This window comes from Vombatus ursinus, unplaced genomic scaffold, assembly GCF_900497805.2.
Source record: "Vombatus ursinus unplaced genomic scaffold, bare-nosed wombat genome assembly UNPS02014945.1, whole genome shotgun sequence".
Classification (NCBI taxonomy): Eukaryota; Metazoa; Chordata; class Mammalia; order Diprotodontia; family Vombatidae; genus Vombatus; species Vombatus ursinus.
The window spans coordinates 18,056,563-18,071,595 of NW_020954723.1; the positions used below are offsets into that span (position 1 = coordinate 18,056,563).

Consider the following 15,033-nt stretch of genomic DNA (forward strand, 5'->3'; position numbering starts at 1 on the left):
AAATTTCCTTTTACTTCTAAATCCTGTTTGGTAACTGGGTGACACAGTTGGTAGAGTATTGGAATTGGAATCTGGAGGGCTTAAGTTCAAATGTTACCTAACAGACTAAGTGATCTTGGGCAAGTCAAGACATTTTTCTCAGACTCAATTTCTTCATCTACAAAAATGGCAATAATAATAGCTTCCCAAAGTTGTTGGGAGGATCAAAAGAGATGAATCACTTAGCAAACTTTGAAAAGCTATAAGGATTCTAGTTATTATGATAGTTTATGGTATAGCACATAAACTTTTAAAATTTAGGGCTGAAAAAAGAACATTAAAGACCATCTGGGCCAACCCTCAACACTACCAACAAAGAAGAGACATTTCTTGCTAAAGATCACAGAGGCAGCAACTTGAGCAGAGCAGAGTTTTGAACCCATCTCCTCTGCTTCCAAATCCAGGATACTTCCTCTATACCACATATCCTTTAAACATATAACATTTTTCAGATTTTTATAAAAATCACTCCTCAGTTTTCTGGACATTTTCACAGGCTTTCCCCTATGCCTGGAATGCTCTCCTTCCTCATCTCTCCCTCCTGGCTTCCTTAGCTTCCTTCAAGTCCTAGCTAAAATCCCATCTTCTACAGGAAAACTTTCCCAACCCCATTTAATTCTAGTGCTTTCTTTCTGTTGATTATTTCCAGTTTCTCTTATATATGGCTTGTTTGTACCTATTTGTTTGTATGTTGTTTCCCTCATTACATTGCCAACTCCTTGAGAGCAAAGACTGTCCTTTGCCTTTATTTGTGTACCTAATACTTAACACAGTACCTGATACATAAATGTTTATTGACTGACTGATTGTTCATTGATTAACACTTATAGTACTTTGCTCATGACAAGCCACTGGAAAAGGTAGTGAAAGTATTGTTCTACAGATAAAGAAGATGAAATTTAGAGAATTTAAGTCATTTACCCAGAATTATACAGCTGGTACATGGATGAGCTGGGATTCAAACTCAGAACCTACAGATCCAACATTCTCCTCATTAAGCTAGTTGGTTTTGAACTGATTAGTAAGCTACATGGCATAGTGGATAGAGCACTGGGTTTGGAATAAGGAAAACTTATCTTCCTGTGTTCAAATCCAGCCTCAGACACTTACTAACTGTATGACCCTGGGCAAATCACTTAACCCTGTTTGCCTCAGTTCTTCATCTATAAAATGAGCTAGAGAAGGAAATCACAAACCATTCCATTGTCTTTGCCAAGAAAACCACAAAAGGAGTCAGAAAGAGTCAGACATGACTGAAATGACTCAACAACAAAAGTAGGATTTGTGGATATCATTCTCCAAAATGTCTCATATTCAGGGATAGCTAGCCAGAATTATCCTACCCATCTTTGTGATGTAGGGCTATTGGATCCTTATAAATAAATGGAATAAAGATTCAACATTGAATGGGGAGAATTCATTATATTATATTTCATTATATGAGCAAACTCAGTTTAATTAAACATTGAGGTTGGCAATTACAAGTTAGGTGGTAGTACATTTCTGAGTAAATGTTTAATAGTGCTATTACAATGTTCTCTGTGTGCCCTGAAATGGGCCAGTCAAGGCAGGGTTTTTGTGAATACCATAGTTTCTAAGTGAACTTACATCTGTAAAGGAGTTATTGGGGTTTGCCTTTTTAATTCAAATATATGAGTGCTTCTATGTGTATGGGTCTGAATATAGTCATCTGAAAGGTACATACAAGCATATCTTCATTTACTTAATTATGTATTTCAGTTAGTTATCCTTCTGTGATATGACAGTACACACTCAAGGACTAAGGCTTAATTCCTATATAAGCTAGTTAGCTTTGTACTAAGAAAAGACATTCCATAGTGATAGGACTGCAACTCAAATTCTAACCAATTTTTCTTCATTAAAAAAAAAAAACTATCAATATGGTCAAGGGTGATGAGTAGGAGAGAACAGCTTAATACAAACTCAAAAACTCAAAACACACTGATGATGGGGGTCAGTAGCATCATTATAACACATTATATCTTAATGGGGTTCTGGGGAGGGTTATAGCTTTTATTTTTTTTTTAATATCTCAACTTTGTTGTGATTTGCGTTGAGTAATGTCTTCATCAAATTGTCTCTCTGTGGTTGTGTGTCTTGGCAATGTGTTCCCCATGGGTTCTATGCCATCATCATCTTCAAACTGTATATCACAACCCTGCTTTGTTAGTTGTCTCTTTTACATATGTAAAGTTTTTTATGAGGTGCTTAAAAAATTCATCAATGACATTTTGCATCTTCCCTCAACTCATGCCAACCAGAAGGATTGGAATCCTTGCTAGAGAACCATGTAAAGACTTAGCATGTAAAAAATCAAATATCATGAGGAAAAACCATAGGTAAATATCATTGGGGGGTCTAATTAAATATAACAATTTTTATGAAATTCAGAGTTAAGAAAAACTGTTTTGCCTTTAACTCATTTTTCTCTCTTTCCACTCCATCCAATATTTTCTGCAATTTTGTGTACTAGGGATATTGACAGGGATTTCGGAGGAGAGGAGTGGGTTATATTTATCTCTTTGTGATGAGCCAAAATATGAATACTATTGATTGCTTTACAGCATATAGTGCCTTTCATTGCCTTCAATGCTTTATAGAATTATAAATGGTATGTAATATGTGTGTGTGGGATCTCCCCCCCCCCACATATATCTCTCTATACCTATTAGTGTTATTTTATTATTGGATATTTACATAGTATCTTTCTTGAAAAGCTTAATGTGTCTTACAGACTTTAAAAAGATAGACTAGAAATTCCTAATATCTTTCCTTTGCAGGGATTAAATTGAGGAGGATTTCAAGATATGGAATGTTTTTCTTGCAGATAAGTCACATTATTAGGTGGGTGCTAGGTAATGATTTGGCTTAAGGTTAGAAAAAAATCGATATTTCCCCCTAAATGTCTTATCCTAGTGAATTTTATACTATCAATGTACCCATTCTACAGGGAAACTCTGAAAGTAAGGTTATGTAATTTTTCCAAGGTAATAAGACAATCATTGTGCTCTGTGGATAGGACAGGGCTTTGAATTTCTTAAAAGCTTTGTGAATTTAATTTGACATCTTCCATTCAGCAATAGGATAATCTTTTAAAAATGCAATTACTTGAGAGTTGCTGTGCGAAGTCCTCAATGTAATCATCTAACAGACATATTAGCTAGGCAAGTCTATTTGCATGTGTGTTTGAGTTAGCTCAGTTTATGTATAACAGGGTCTGAAGAAGTTAAGGTTATCAGTTTGATCCCTGAACAGGTTTTGCATAAAGGGGAAAAAAAAGGCCCATTGACTTGCATAAATCCTAGCTGATAGTTTTTGTTTTTTCACACTGAATATAATTGGATCTAAGGGGATGGATAAAAGATTATATAGTTTCATGACAAACCCATTCCACTTAGGAATAGAACTTGAAGTCCAGATTAGTTGCCACATAGATCCAGTCTTATATGATTTAAGATATATGCATAAAATTCAGTATCATGTGTTATTCAATTTTTAGAAGGATATACTAGGTTCAAAAGACTAAAATGAGCACTGAATATAGTACCAGAGAAGCTAACAGAAAAAAAAAATAATTCCCTCAATCACCCTCCTGCCCACAAGCCCTACCCGGTTCCAGAGGTATCCCTGATAAGTCTCATCTTTAGCAACTATAACAATCATTACTTTATCTGATGTAATTCCTCATCATTATAACAAGCTCAATTGTTTTTCGTGTAATTCCTTTACAAATAACCTTGAGTCGTGTGTATGTCCGCTTAATATCTCAAGAGAGGATCTGGGTGTTCTCCCTATATTCCTACTCCCACCTCTTCCCCCCCTGGGGAAAGAGAAAAAAATTATCTCTGGCTGTCTTCTGGGTGGCTGCATTTAATCTCCAGATTAGGCAGAAGCCCACAGTTCCCCTTGAAAAGCTTATCAGCTTCCAAGAGACATTTACAGGGAGAGAAAGGCTCTAGGTTTGATAGTGGTAATTGTATTTAGCTCGTAAGATACGAGGCTATTTATCTTGTGGCTGGAAAATCACAGAGGAGAAAAGAAGTTTGGCCAATATAACCAAAATTCAACCCCCCTTCATTCTTCTCTCCTTCCCTGCACCTTTAGCCCCACGCTTTCCCCATTCACCCTCCTACCTCCTGATTACTAGGCAAAACAAAACAAAATAAAAAACAGACCTTCATTTAATAAAAGTAAATCTATTTAGCATATCTGCTTAGATATGCTATGGAAAGGGAGGACAGGATCAAAAAAGAGATAGGATGTCAGTGCAGAGAAGTGCCCCAGTACTGACAACGAGATATATCTACTGGTAGAGAAGAGGGAGATGGCATAGGTGCCCTGAACTAGAGTGGCATTAGAAACAAGCAGGAGACATGATTTTACAAGTCTCAAAGGTCCAATACTAGTGCATCCCAGTGAATTACCTGGATGCATTTGGTAGTGTTGAGTGTGATAAGAGGTGTCACATTCTGCAGTCTCCAGGCAGAGCTATTACTATAACCAAATAAAACTATCCAATGAAATTTCAAAACTGCCTTTTTCTTGTTTTTGTATATGGGGGATGGAGGTTTGGGGAGGGGAGCTGTCATGGCCATCATCCATTTCTAGTCTTAGAAATTCAGTTCCTCAGCTGTGGTCATTCTAAATTTCCATTAAATCTAGGGAGTAGTAAACACAAAGGACCATAATAGTGAGCAATTTCTTGCAATGGCGCTTTAAAACCATTGTAGTTTTGGAAACAATGAGCATAGGCTACAGATGGGGCTTTGTCAATTATTAGCTCAGTGACCAGTGACTTCAACTTTCTGAACCTCCATTTTATTATTTGTAATATACAAATAATAATACCTGCCCTGCCCCTTTTCATTGTAATACTCCAATGGATCTATAAACTTATTGATGTAGGTATTCCTTCTAATGATACAGATTGCAAACCATCCATACCTGCTCATACTGTGGAACTCTCATCTCTATCCTGCCTTAAGGGTCTTCCACACATTCCCTTGACATTGTCAGGACACCAATGGAGCACACAAGCAATTCATTGGTAATCTGTTGTCAGTTTTTGACCAGCTTATCTTTGTTTTCTATCAGGCTTTTTGTTCGATGGTCCTTTAGATCATTTCTCCTGCAGAATTCCTTTTTTTTTTTTGGTAATATATTACAATCTGCTCACACATACCACACATTGATCCATGGACCATTTTTCTGGACCTCCCCTCCCAATCTAATTCTTCTGTGGTTTTAGCATTTTGAAGCTTGCTGCTACACAGAACCACCAAAAGAGTACTATTGTTAAAAAATAGACTAGACACTTGGGGATGAATTCTCTGGCCCAAGGCAGTCCAAGGAGTAAAATGTTATGAGGGGCAAATGAGATAATCTTTATGAATGCACTTTGCAAACCACAAAGCACCATATTACTTCAAAGTGGTGGTATTATTATTATCTTGATGCCAAATGATCACTGTAGGAAAGAATGAGTTCAATTCAGCCAGCTGGCAGATTAGCCTGGTTTCTTTGGATCAGATTTGTTAAATATTTGTGTGTGTTTGCATACATACATACATACATACATGTCCATATATATGCATGCATATATACACATATGTGCATGTGTGCACGTATATGTACATGTATGTAAGCATACATGTGTGTATGCAGACATGTATGCAGGTCGCCACACACACACATACACAAAAAAGCAGGGCATGAAGTTGGGCAGGAGAGGCATTTTACATCAAGACGATGTATAAAAGGACTTGCATTCATCCCTCGACCTCCTTGCTCTTGTCTATATTAAATCTGTATGTGATAATAAATAAGGTTTTCCTAATTGAAATCAGGTACAAAGTGCTCCCTTATAACTCCCTCTCACATTTTAATTCTGCGTTAAAGGATAAAGGATGGTACCTTACGGATTTCTTCAAACCAAAATGAAGAAACTGCATGAATAGAATGCTAGAGTCAAAAGGGACTCTGGTGACCATCTGTACCAAGTGGGCTTATTTAACAGAAGGTTCTTAGAGATGAAGAAAAGCATACAGCTAATTAGTGGCAGAATCTAAATCCAATCTAATAATCTAATCTAATAATCTCATTCCTAATCCCATCCCCTTTTCAGTATGTCATATTGTCCCTTTCTCCCTATATCAAATTAGCCTGAGCTATAAGAAAAACATCAGCTTCTTTCAATAGAAGCCCACAGAACTTAGAAGAAGGAATTTGGGTGACTGAGTCAAAAGAACTTAAAAAAACATAGAAAGACAAATGCTCTAAGCCATAAGTGTCAAACTCAGGCCCTCAGGCCATGCTGCCTATAAAATTCCTGAATGCTGCCTGAACCAGATTAAAATGAAAGTGGGAAATCATTAACAAAATAAATAAAATAAAATATAGATAATATTAATTTTTTTTTCTAGTCAATAAGAAGCCTATAGGGATCTGTTTCTATTTGAGTTTGCCTTTATAAATTTTTGAAATTTGATATCTACAAATATGATTGAAATTATATTCCCTTCCAATCATCTTTACACATTTGTTTTCCTTTGGGTTTCTTCACCATCTTCTTTCCCTTCCCGGCTGAAACTGAAGGTAGATTTTGTCTTGCATGGATGAATGAGCAGGTAGATGTAGTTTATTTTAATGCACACTCCAAATCTGGCAAAGACTCAAATCTTCACAAGCAAAGGTAGAAAGACAGGCAAAGACAACCTGGCTAGGAATTAATGAAAGACCAGGGCCTCAGGAGTTTCAGTTTCAAGTCAAGCTCCTAGATTTGTTTTTAACCCTTAGAAATCTCAGTGAACTCAGCCTGTACGTGGAGATCTACATTTAAAGTCTCTTTCATCCCAATGTAAAGGACCCAGAATATGAAAAGGCTATTACAGTTTAAAATAAAACATGTCAGAGGCTTTCATTACCTGAACTAGCTTCTGGCAGGTTTCTTGTGGCAAAAAAAAAAAAAACATTGGCTTTCCTTTGGGGATGACTCTTGGAAAAAGGGACATGGTTATCCATAGAAAGATGTCTTCACCTAAAACGCTCCCTGGGAGCTGACACCATGGGAAGACTATCTTCAATTTAATAGGCTCACTATTGTCTTCTTATAATCCACAATTAATTTAGTTCAGTAGTTACTCAGCATTTGAATGTAGTTCACCACTGGTGTTTTTGAAGAGAAAGGAAAGGGGAGCACATTAGTCTGTTATTAAGGGTGCACAGAAAACCATCCTGAAGTCTTCTGAGCAGTAAACCATATTCACTGTGTTAGCTCCCATGGAACACTATTATAAAAGGCCATTTTTTATAGATGGTCATATTCCTATTTCCCAGAGTCAGGAAAAAAAACTGAAATAATACACAGGTATCAGAAGATGGTAGTTCTGTGTTGTTTGTCAGCCTTGTTAGGGGTTGTCTCTTGAAATGTCATAGGATCACAGGATTTAGAGTTGGAAAGGATTTTGGGGGTGGAGTTCAACTTTCTCATTTCAGAATTGACGTGTCCCCTTGTCTTGATGTACATTGCCAACCTGAATGTGGGATAGTGGCACTCGATTTCCCAAGATAAATCTTGTGCTCCATTGGTGTCTTTGTGATGTGAGAAAGAAGGTCTTAAGGATGTTGGATGGAACTCCTGTGGCAAACTTATGGTAGAGCATGGATAAGAGTAGCATAGAATGGGCAGACTGCATAAACAAACAGAATACCCCTTAAAGTAGATCATAGATCTATTAGAGTATATCTTAGGAAACCAGGTCCTAATCTGAACAGGGCCTTACTATTCTGTGAATAAGAACAAGCATATTTATCAATGATTAATAAACATTTATTAAGCACCTTCTATGTGCCAGGCACTGTGCTAAGTGCTGGGTATAAAAAAAAGCAAACGACAGTCCCAGCCCTCAAGAAATTTACAATCTAATAAATCAAAATTACAGAAGGTTGGGAAAAAAAATCTTGGAGCTCATCATAAAACTCTTATTTTACTGATGAGGAACAGGAAGCCCAAAGGCAGGAAACTGTATAAGAAAAGTCACATAGCTAAGTGGTAGAACTGAGATGTGAACTCATGTCTTTGAAATACAAGTCCTGTGGTCTTGCTTCAACACCACACTTGGACTTCCATGGTCCAGTCAGCCATAGGTATATCTAAAAAAAAAATGATTCCTAACAATCTAATCTATTTCAGTTTCCAGTGAGGACTCTAGCTTCAGGCTGATATGAATTCCTTTTTCCCCTTAAACTTACTTTTCACCTTCCCACCTCCTTTCCCTCACCACTGCCTCCATTAGGTTTCAGAACAAGAATGGAGGCATTATATGGAACATTTGTCAGTGCTTGAAGGGTCATTCTGGGCTATTTATTCTTCAACCTCACTTTCCAAGTCCCTGATCATTCTATTTACAATTTCAAAATAAAACAAAATATGACCCAAAAGGAGGCTTTTTAAAAAAATATTATCTATTCCTGAATGAACTGTTAAAAGATTCCTTTTGCATTAGTTCCATTGTCATTTTGCACTCTTCTTGATAGACAGTTGGGATTCAAAAAGAATCAAACCCCATATGTCCTGTGTTCAGCTGGTCTTTAAATAGCTCCTGGTTGGATGTTTCAGTAAGTTCTATAAAGCCTTGTCAATGCCCATGAGAAGATCGCACAGTTGACTAGCTGATTTCTGAGTGGGAGACCTCAGTGAAGCACAAACTCTGATATCATGTTCTCTGAATTGGAGTTGCTCTGTGTTTCTTTGCCTTCTGAGCATTAGTATTAGACAAATGATGGTATTTCTTCATTGAATGTTTCAATGATTCATATTATCTCCAAAACAGAATAAATACATGGATGGAGTAGGAAAGGTGTGAGAGAAATCAGTGTTTCAGAAACCATCTTGGCAGAATGGACTGATTTGCTCAACGAAGCTTGGAAGATATTTTTGATGACATCTTTAAAAGGAAGTCACTCATTTTATGTAGCTGCTATAGCCAAATTGTGCTTAAAACACAGTATAACACTTTACTCCAAGGAATTCTTCCAAAACTCCAAGGAGGTAGGTTGGGAAGCATAAAATTCAGTAAGCTGAATTCTTCCCATTTTACAGGTGGGAGAATGTTAAAAGTATAAGAAAGTGAATCACCTTTAGTCAGTGCAAATAAGCTCCAGAGCTTAATGCAGAAGTTAAGTTAACTTGGAACATCATAAGGTTTCCTAATTTAGGCAGCCAAGGGTAAATGGTAATGATTCATTCGAATATTGAATGCTATTTCAACTGAATATTGTACAACCAGGACCCAAGGAGTGCAAATAATGAATTCTGTGAAGTGGTGTCATGTATTTGAATTCTAATTATGTAAAATAGGGCAATTAGCTCTAGTACAGTAGAAATATGCAATGTAAATTCGAATAATGTGACCACTTCATAGGATTCATTATTCTCACTAATTGGGACCTTGTTGTAAGCACATCATCAATGCTTTAAGAATGACTCTGAATAGGCACATTACAGTTTAAAATGTACTTTTGCTTCTACATCTTTTAGTAACCTAACCACTGACATACTGATTATAAGATCATCAATTTAGAGTCACAATGGGACTTAGAGATCATCTTGTCCAAGCCTTCTTGAAATTGGGTTTATACATACATACACACATACATGTGTATGTATATGTCTGTATGTGTGTATATGAGTTTGTGAAAGTTTGAAAAACTTTCCACTTTCTTTAAATAGAGCTTTATGTGTTAGAGATAGCTAAGTGGTACAGTGAATGGAGTACTGGATATGAAGTTAGGAAGACCTGAGTTCAAATCCAGCCTCCAACACTTACTAGCTATGTGACCCTGGCCAAGCCATTAAGCCTTTCTTTGCCTCAGTTTCTTCAAGGTTAAAATGTATATAATACCTCTCTCCTAGGATGGAGAGGAAACTAGAAAATATTTGTAAAGGACTTTGCAAACCTTAAAGCACTACATAAATGCTAACTATTATTACATCATTATTTGTTTTTTATAGACTCTACTAAATGATTAAAGATACCTTTATTTTCCGTTTCTGGAAAGAAACACTGCTAAAGAAAGCTTCAGTTACATATTAGGGGCAAGTTACAATGCCATACTTTATTTGAAGTGGAACACACAAAGAATTTCTGAGATAGACAAACATTGAAAGGTCAGCAGGTTGCTTACACATCACTAGGTTTACAATGGCCAAAGATATACAAGTTCTATTGCTGGCAGTTTAGCTTTGTATTTTCTATGTGAGCTTAGGGCATGTGGTTAATACCAATTTAGAAAGCCTTGAAATTCCTAATAGAAACATAGACAGACCCTCCAGCAGCACTAGCAGGGCCAATGATGATATTCACAGAACAGGATTGATTTTTTTTTCTCTATGAGCAAATGAACAGCTTCTAAGATCTCTATCCATTTTGGTTTTTTCCCCCTCTAGGGTTTAAATAACATGTATTTTGAAAAGAAAATCATTTCTATTAGTATCTTGCATTTGGATACCAGGGAAATGTCCTATAAAGCTTCTGGCTATTTTCAAAGGCTCACCCTCTATGGGAATACCTTCATCAAAGCCCATCTATGACAACCCAAAAGTGCTAAAAGAAGGCAGAATAAAGCCACAGGGTCATTTGGTTACTTTATGGAAAGTGACATAGTAAGACCAAAGAAATAGAATTTCTCAAACACCTTTGGGAACCCAGAATGCGATTTGTTTTGTTTTGTGTTTTTGATTAAACCTTGTGTTATAGAGGAAAGACTGGATATACTGAAGCTATCAAGGGGCTGTAAATTGAAATAAGGCTGACTTAGATGTGGCCATCTGATCTTTTAAGTGTTGTGTTAAAAAAGAGTCCTGAGACACAATTAGGTGCCTTGGATATTTCTCTCAAGTGGCCTAGTTAAAAGGTAAACTGTTCATTGGTGGCATATATGTGTTTGGTAAAATGCCCAGGGGTTTACCAGTAATAATCTGTACTCACCTAACTGGGAGGCAGAGTGTGACAAAACTTAGGATCTAAGGCAAGGGTGAGGAACCTGTGGCCTCAAGGCCACATATGGTCCTGTAGGTCCTCAAGTGCAGCCCTTTGATTCAATCCAAATTTCACAGAAATATCCCCTTAATCAAAGGATTTGTGCTGTAAAACTTGGACTCAGACAAAAGGCTGTACTCAAGGACCTAGAAAGCCACATGTGGCCTCGAGGCCACAGGTTTCCCACCCCTGGTCTAGGGAATGGTGACAGCGCTCACATATGAATTTGCAGCACAAAATCCCCTGACCAGGTCATCTTTTAAGATGAGACAATTCTATTGTAGGTGATAAAAGATGAAAACATAACACCACTGTGAAAATTAGGGTGGAGAAAGGGAGAAAAGGAAGGGGATATTTGAGCAGTCCCCACTTAAAGTAGTAAACTTTTTGTCATAATGCCTTTGATACTACTAGTATGTGGTTCTGGAAGCTCTCCTTCAGTAAGTTCTGTGAACCCAAAATTGAAGCAAAGATTTAAACATGAATTCAAAATAATAACAATTACCATTGATACCATTGATCCTAAAAATGCCTACTTGGCCCTAAAACACAAGAAGATAAATTGGGGGAAAGAGGGAGACAGTATTTAAACAGGCTAACACTATGGCTAGAATTTGGCCTTAGCTTTCTTTTCATTGTCCCCCATACAAGTGTGAGATGTTAGAACACAGATTGTTCATATATCAATTAAGGTTTGTAATACCTGCAGTTAAAAAGACGATTGCCATCATTATCATAATTCTGCCTTTTATTTAAACTGGTTTAATGGTAATGTAAATGTCATATTTGGTATCAACATCACCTTGATCTCTCTACTAGATCAAGATCAAGATCAAGATCAGGAATGTTGTATGTCTTTTCTTTAGTTGTATATCCTTCTGTCCTACTCTTTAAAACAAGCTAATTATGACATAGGTTCCCTGATTTAACACTGGACCATAATGGTCATCTAGTCCACTAGTCGCATATATCCATCCATTCTCACAAATCCTTATTTTCTAAATGAGGAAACAGATCCATAGAGCTTGAATGACTTGCCTAAAGTCACACAGATACTAACTGGTAGAGTCAGGATTTGAATCCAGGTCAACAAACATGAACTTGGACAGACTTGAAGAGATAGTGGAAGACAGAAGGGCCTGGAACGCTATGGTACACAGAGTCATGAAAAGTTGGATACGACTGAACAATTGAACAATAACCTCTGACTCCAAATCCAGCAATCTTTCCACTCTACAATATTTCCTCCCTAGATTCAGTATGAGCCAGCCAGCATTAGGTAGGTAATCAATGTGTTGGTTAAGCAACACCTGGTTAATAAACCTCCAGAAGCTTTCTGCAGTGATCTGAGACCAACATTACTTTTTTTTTTCTTCACCCATATAAAATCTACAAAGATGAGTTTATGCTTATATTTTAATGATTTGGTGGCAGCCCTGAGAAAATTCCTATTAAAGAAGTATGAATGGGAATTTGAAGGATGGGAGTAATAAATATAAAATGTGTACCTGAGGGATAATGTTCATTCACTGGCCAGTTGTCGACCTGAAGTGTGGCATTGCCGCCATTCCTGGTGAAACGCACAACATGGTATTTGCCATCATTTACTGGGGTACTCTCCTCTTTGATGGAAATGTCCACTGTGCCAATGTTGAAGACCACTCCTATTTTACCCTGTTCCTGAAAGGCAAAATATCAAAGGGTACCATTAGTATCTATAGCAAAGTTTATCCAAAACATTTCAAGTTTATCAATAAGTCAGCAAGCATGTATTAAATACCTACTGTGTGCCATGCACTGTAGTAGGTACTGAGAATAAAAAAATAAAATTGAGAATATCTCTAAATCCAAAGAACTTACATTCTATTAGGGGGACATAACATGTTGACATATAAGTAAGTAGTAAAACATGATACATACAAGATTATTACACAGTGATTTGAGAGAAGCACTAACAACCAAGGGAATAAAGAAAAACCTCTTAAAGGAGGTGGCACTTGAGATGAGACTTTCAAGGCTTAGCTTCGAGAGGCTCCCATCAGGGATGCAGATGTCCTGAGAAGTACAGATAAGGAGAAAGACTATTACAAGCATAAGGACAGCTTGTGTAAACAGCAATGCTGAAGATCCCTAGAGTGAGCCCCTAAAGGCATAAACTAGTTTTCATAAAGAAGTCTTAATCCATAATTGTTCATGTAAGATCTCTCTCTTAGAGTTTTCATACTCATAGAGTTTTCAAATATTGACCACAACTGTTATCATAGAATAATATATGTTCCTGCAGTGTTTTTCACCTCAAGGATTAAAACCATTGGTATCATTTGAAAAATTAACAAGCATTTTTAAGTGCCTACTAAGTGCTAGGAACTGTGTGCTAGGTGGTAAGAATACAAAGACAAGTCAAGTCAATGAGTTAACTTGTTGACTTGACTGAACTTGTGCTAGGTTCTAGGGCTACACAAAGAAAAAAATAAAATAGTTTCTACCCACCAGGAAGTTACATTCTATCAGAGAAAACAACATAGATACCTATACATACTACAAAAAATGGATTTAAGCACCTTCAGGATTAAGATACTAGCAGCAAGGGAGATGAAGAAAGTCCTCACATGTAGAAGGTGGCGATTGCACCAAGCTTTGAAAGAAAATAGGGATTCTAAGAGGTGACAATGAGAAAGGAGAGTTTTCCAGACATGAGGGATAGCCAGTGCAAAGGTACATAGATGGGAGATGAAATGTTGTACGTGAGGAAACGAAAGCTGGAAAGGGAGATTAGAACCAAGTTGTAAAGTGCTCTCAATTGCAAATGGGTGTTTACATTTGAACCTAGAGACAACACAGCATTACTGGGGCTTATTGAGTAGAAGAGTGACATGATAAGGTCTACTTTTAAGCAAATATGGTCATTTTGGTACCTATGTGGAGTCTGGAATGGAGAGGGGAGAAACTTGAAACAATGAGAATGTTTAAGAAGATAATTTAATAGTACAAGCAAGAAGTGATAAGGACCTAGGCTATCTTCTAGAAAGGAGAGTAAAGATATAAGCATCCTTTAAAGACAGCATCTCATAGAATAATCAAGGTATGCTATTTTATACTTAGAGTCACTCAAAATTTCTGGTTGCAGAAGAGAATCTCATCAATCTCTGAGTTATTATGATATTTCCTATAAAATACTTATGATTACTTAAACTACCAAGAAGATCTGTTGGCCAGTGGAGTAAGGCACTGGATGCACTGGCCAGCAGGGCAATAGACTGACTTATGAATTCCAGAGAACATTAAACAATTATTCCTTACACTTGTGGATCCTGGAAGAACCTCTCAGAGTTCCAATCCAAATACTGACCACAGCTGGCATTCTTTTAAGTAATCTTGCTGTGATGCCAACATTATCATTTGAAAAGTGAAAAATTCAACCAACTATTTTTCTACATGTCCACAAATAATTAGTATAAGTTAACTTTTTTCTCCACTATATGCACTAAGTTAATGGCATAACATCAGCATGTTCTCACAGAGATAAAAATTCCATTACAAGTTGAATATATATATGGGGTACACTGTAGTTTCTGCCTAATCTTGCTCTCTTGACAATGGATGTTTTGGAAAATTGGTTTTCTTGGAGCATAGCTGACACAAATATTTGTGTTAACTTGAATAGAACATAAACTTTCATTATAATTATTCCAAAGTCATTATCTAGTAACCACTGTAAACATAGTCTTGTCACCCCATTTGAAAATGGAATGGAATCATCGACAAAAATTGAAGGAAATGAACAAATGGATAAAAATGCATACAAATGTTTGTTACGTGTCAAGCACTGTGCTAAGTTCTAGGGATAAAAATAGAAAGAATGAGACTACTCCTCTCTCTAGGACCTCATCTTCTAATAGAGGGAGAAGCTATTTAAAGAAAAGGCAACCACTAA

The 15,033-nt window shown here is 36.8% G+C and overlaps 1 protein-coding gene across 1 annotated transcript in view; it reads right to left on the reverse strand.

The window, feature by feature from the left end:
* NRXN3 (neurexin 3) overlaps window positions 1-15,033 on the reverse strand; it is a 1,892,810-nt gene that overhangs the window by 191,487 nt on the left and 1,686,290 nt on the right. The window contains exon 16 of the mRNA XM_027844705.1: window positions 12,608-12,779. Within this exon, the coding sequence (XP_027700506.1) occupies window positions 12,608-12,779 (172 nt within the window). The remainder of the gene's footprint in view (window positions 1-12,607; window positions 12,780-15,033) is intronic.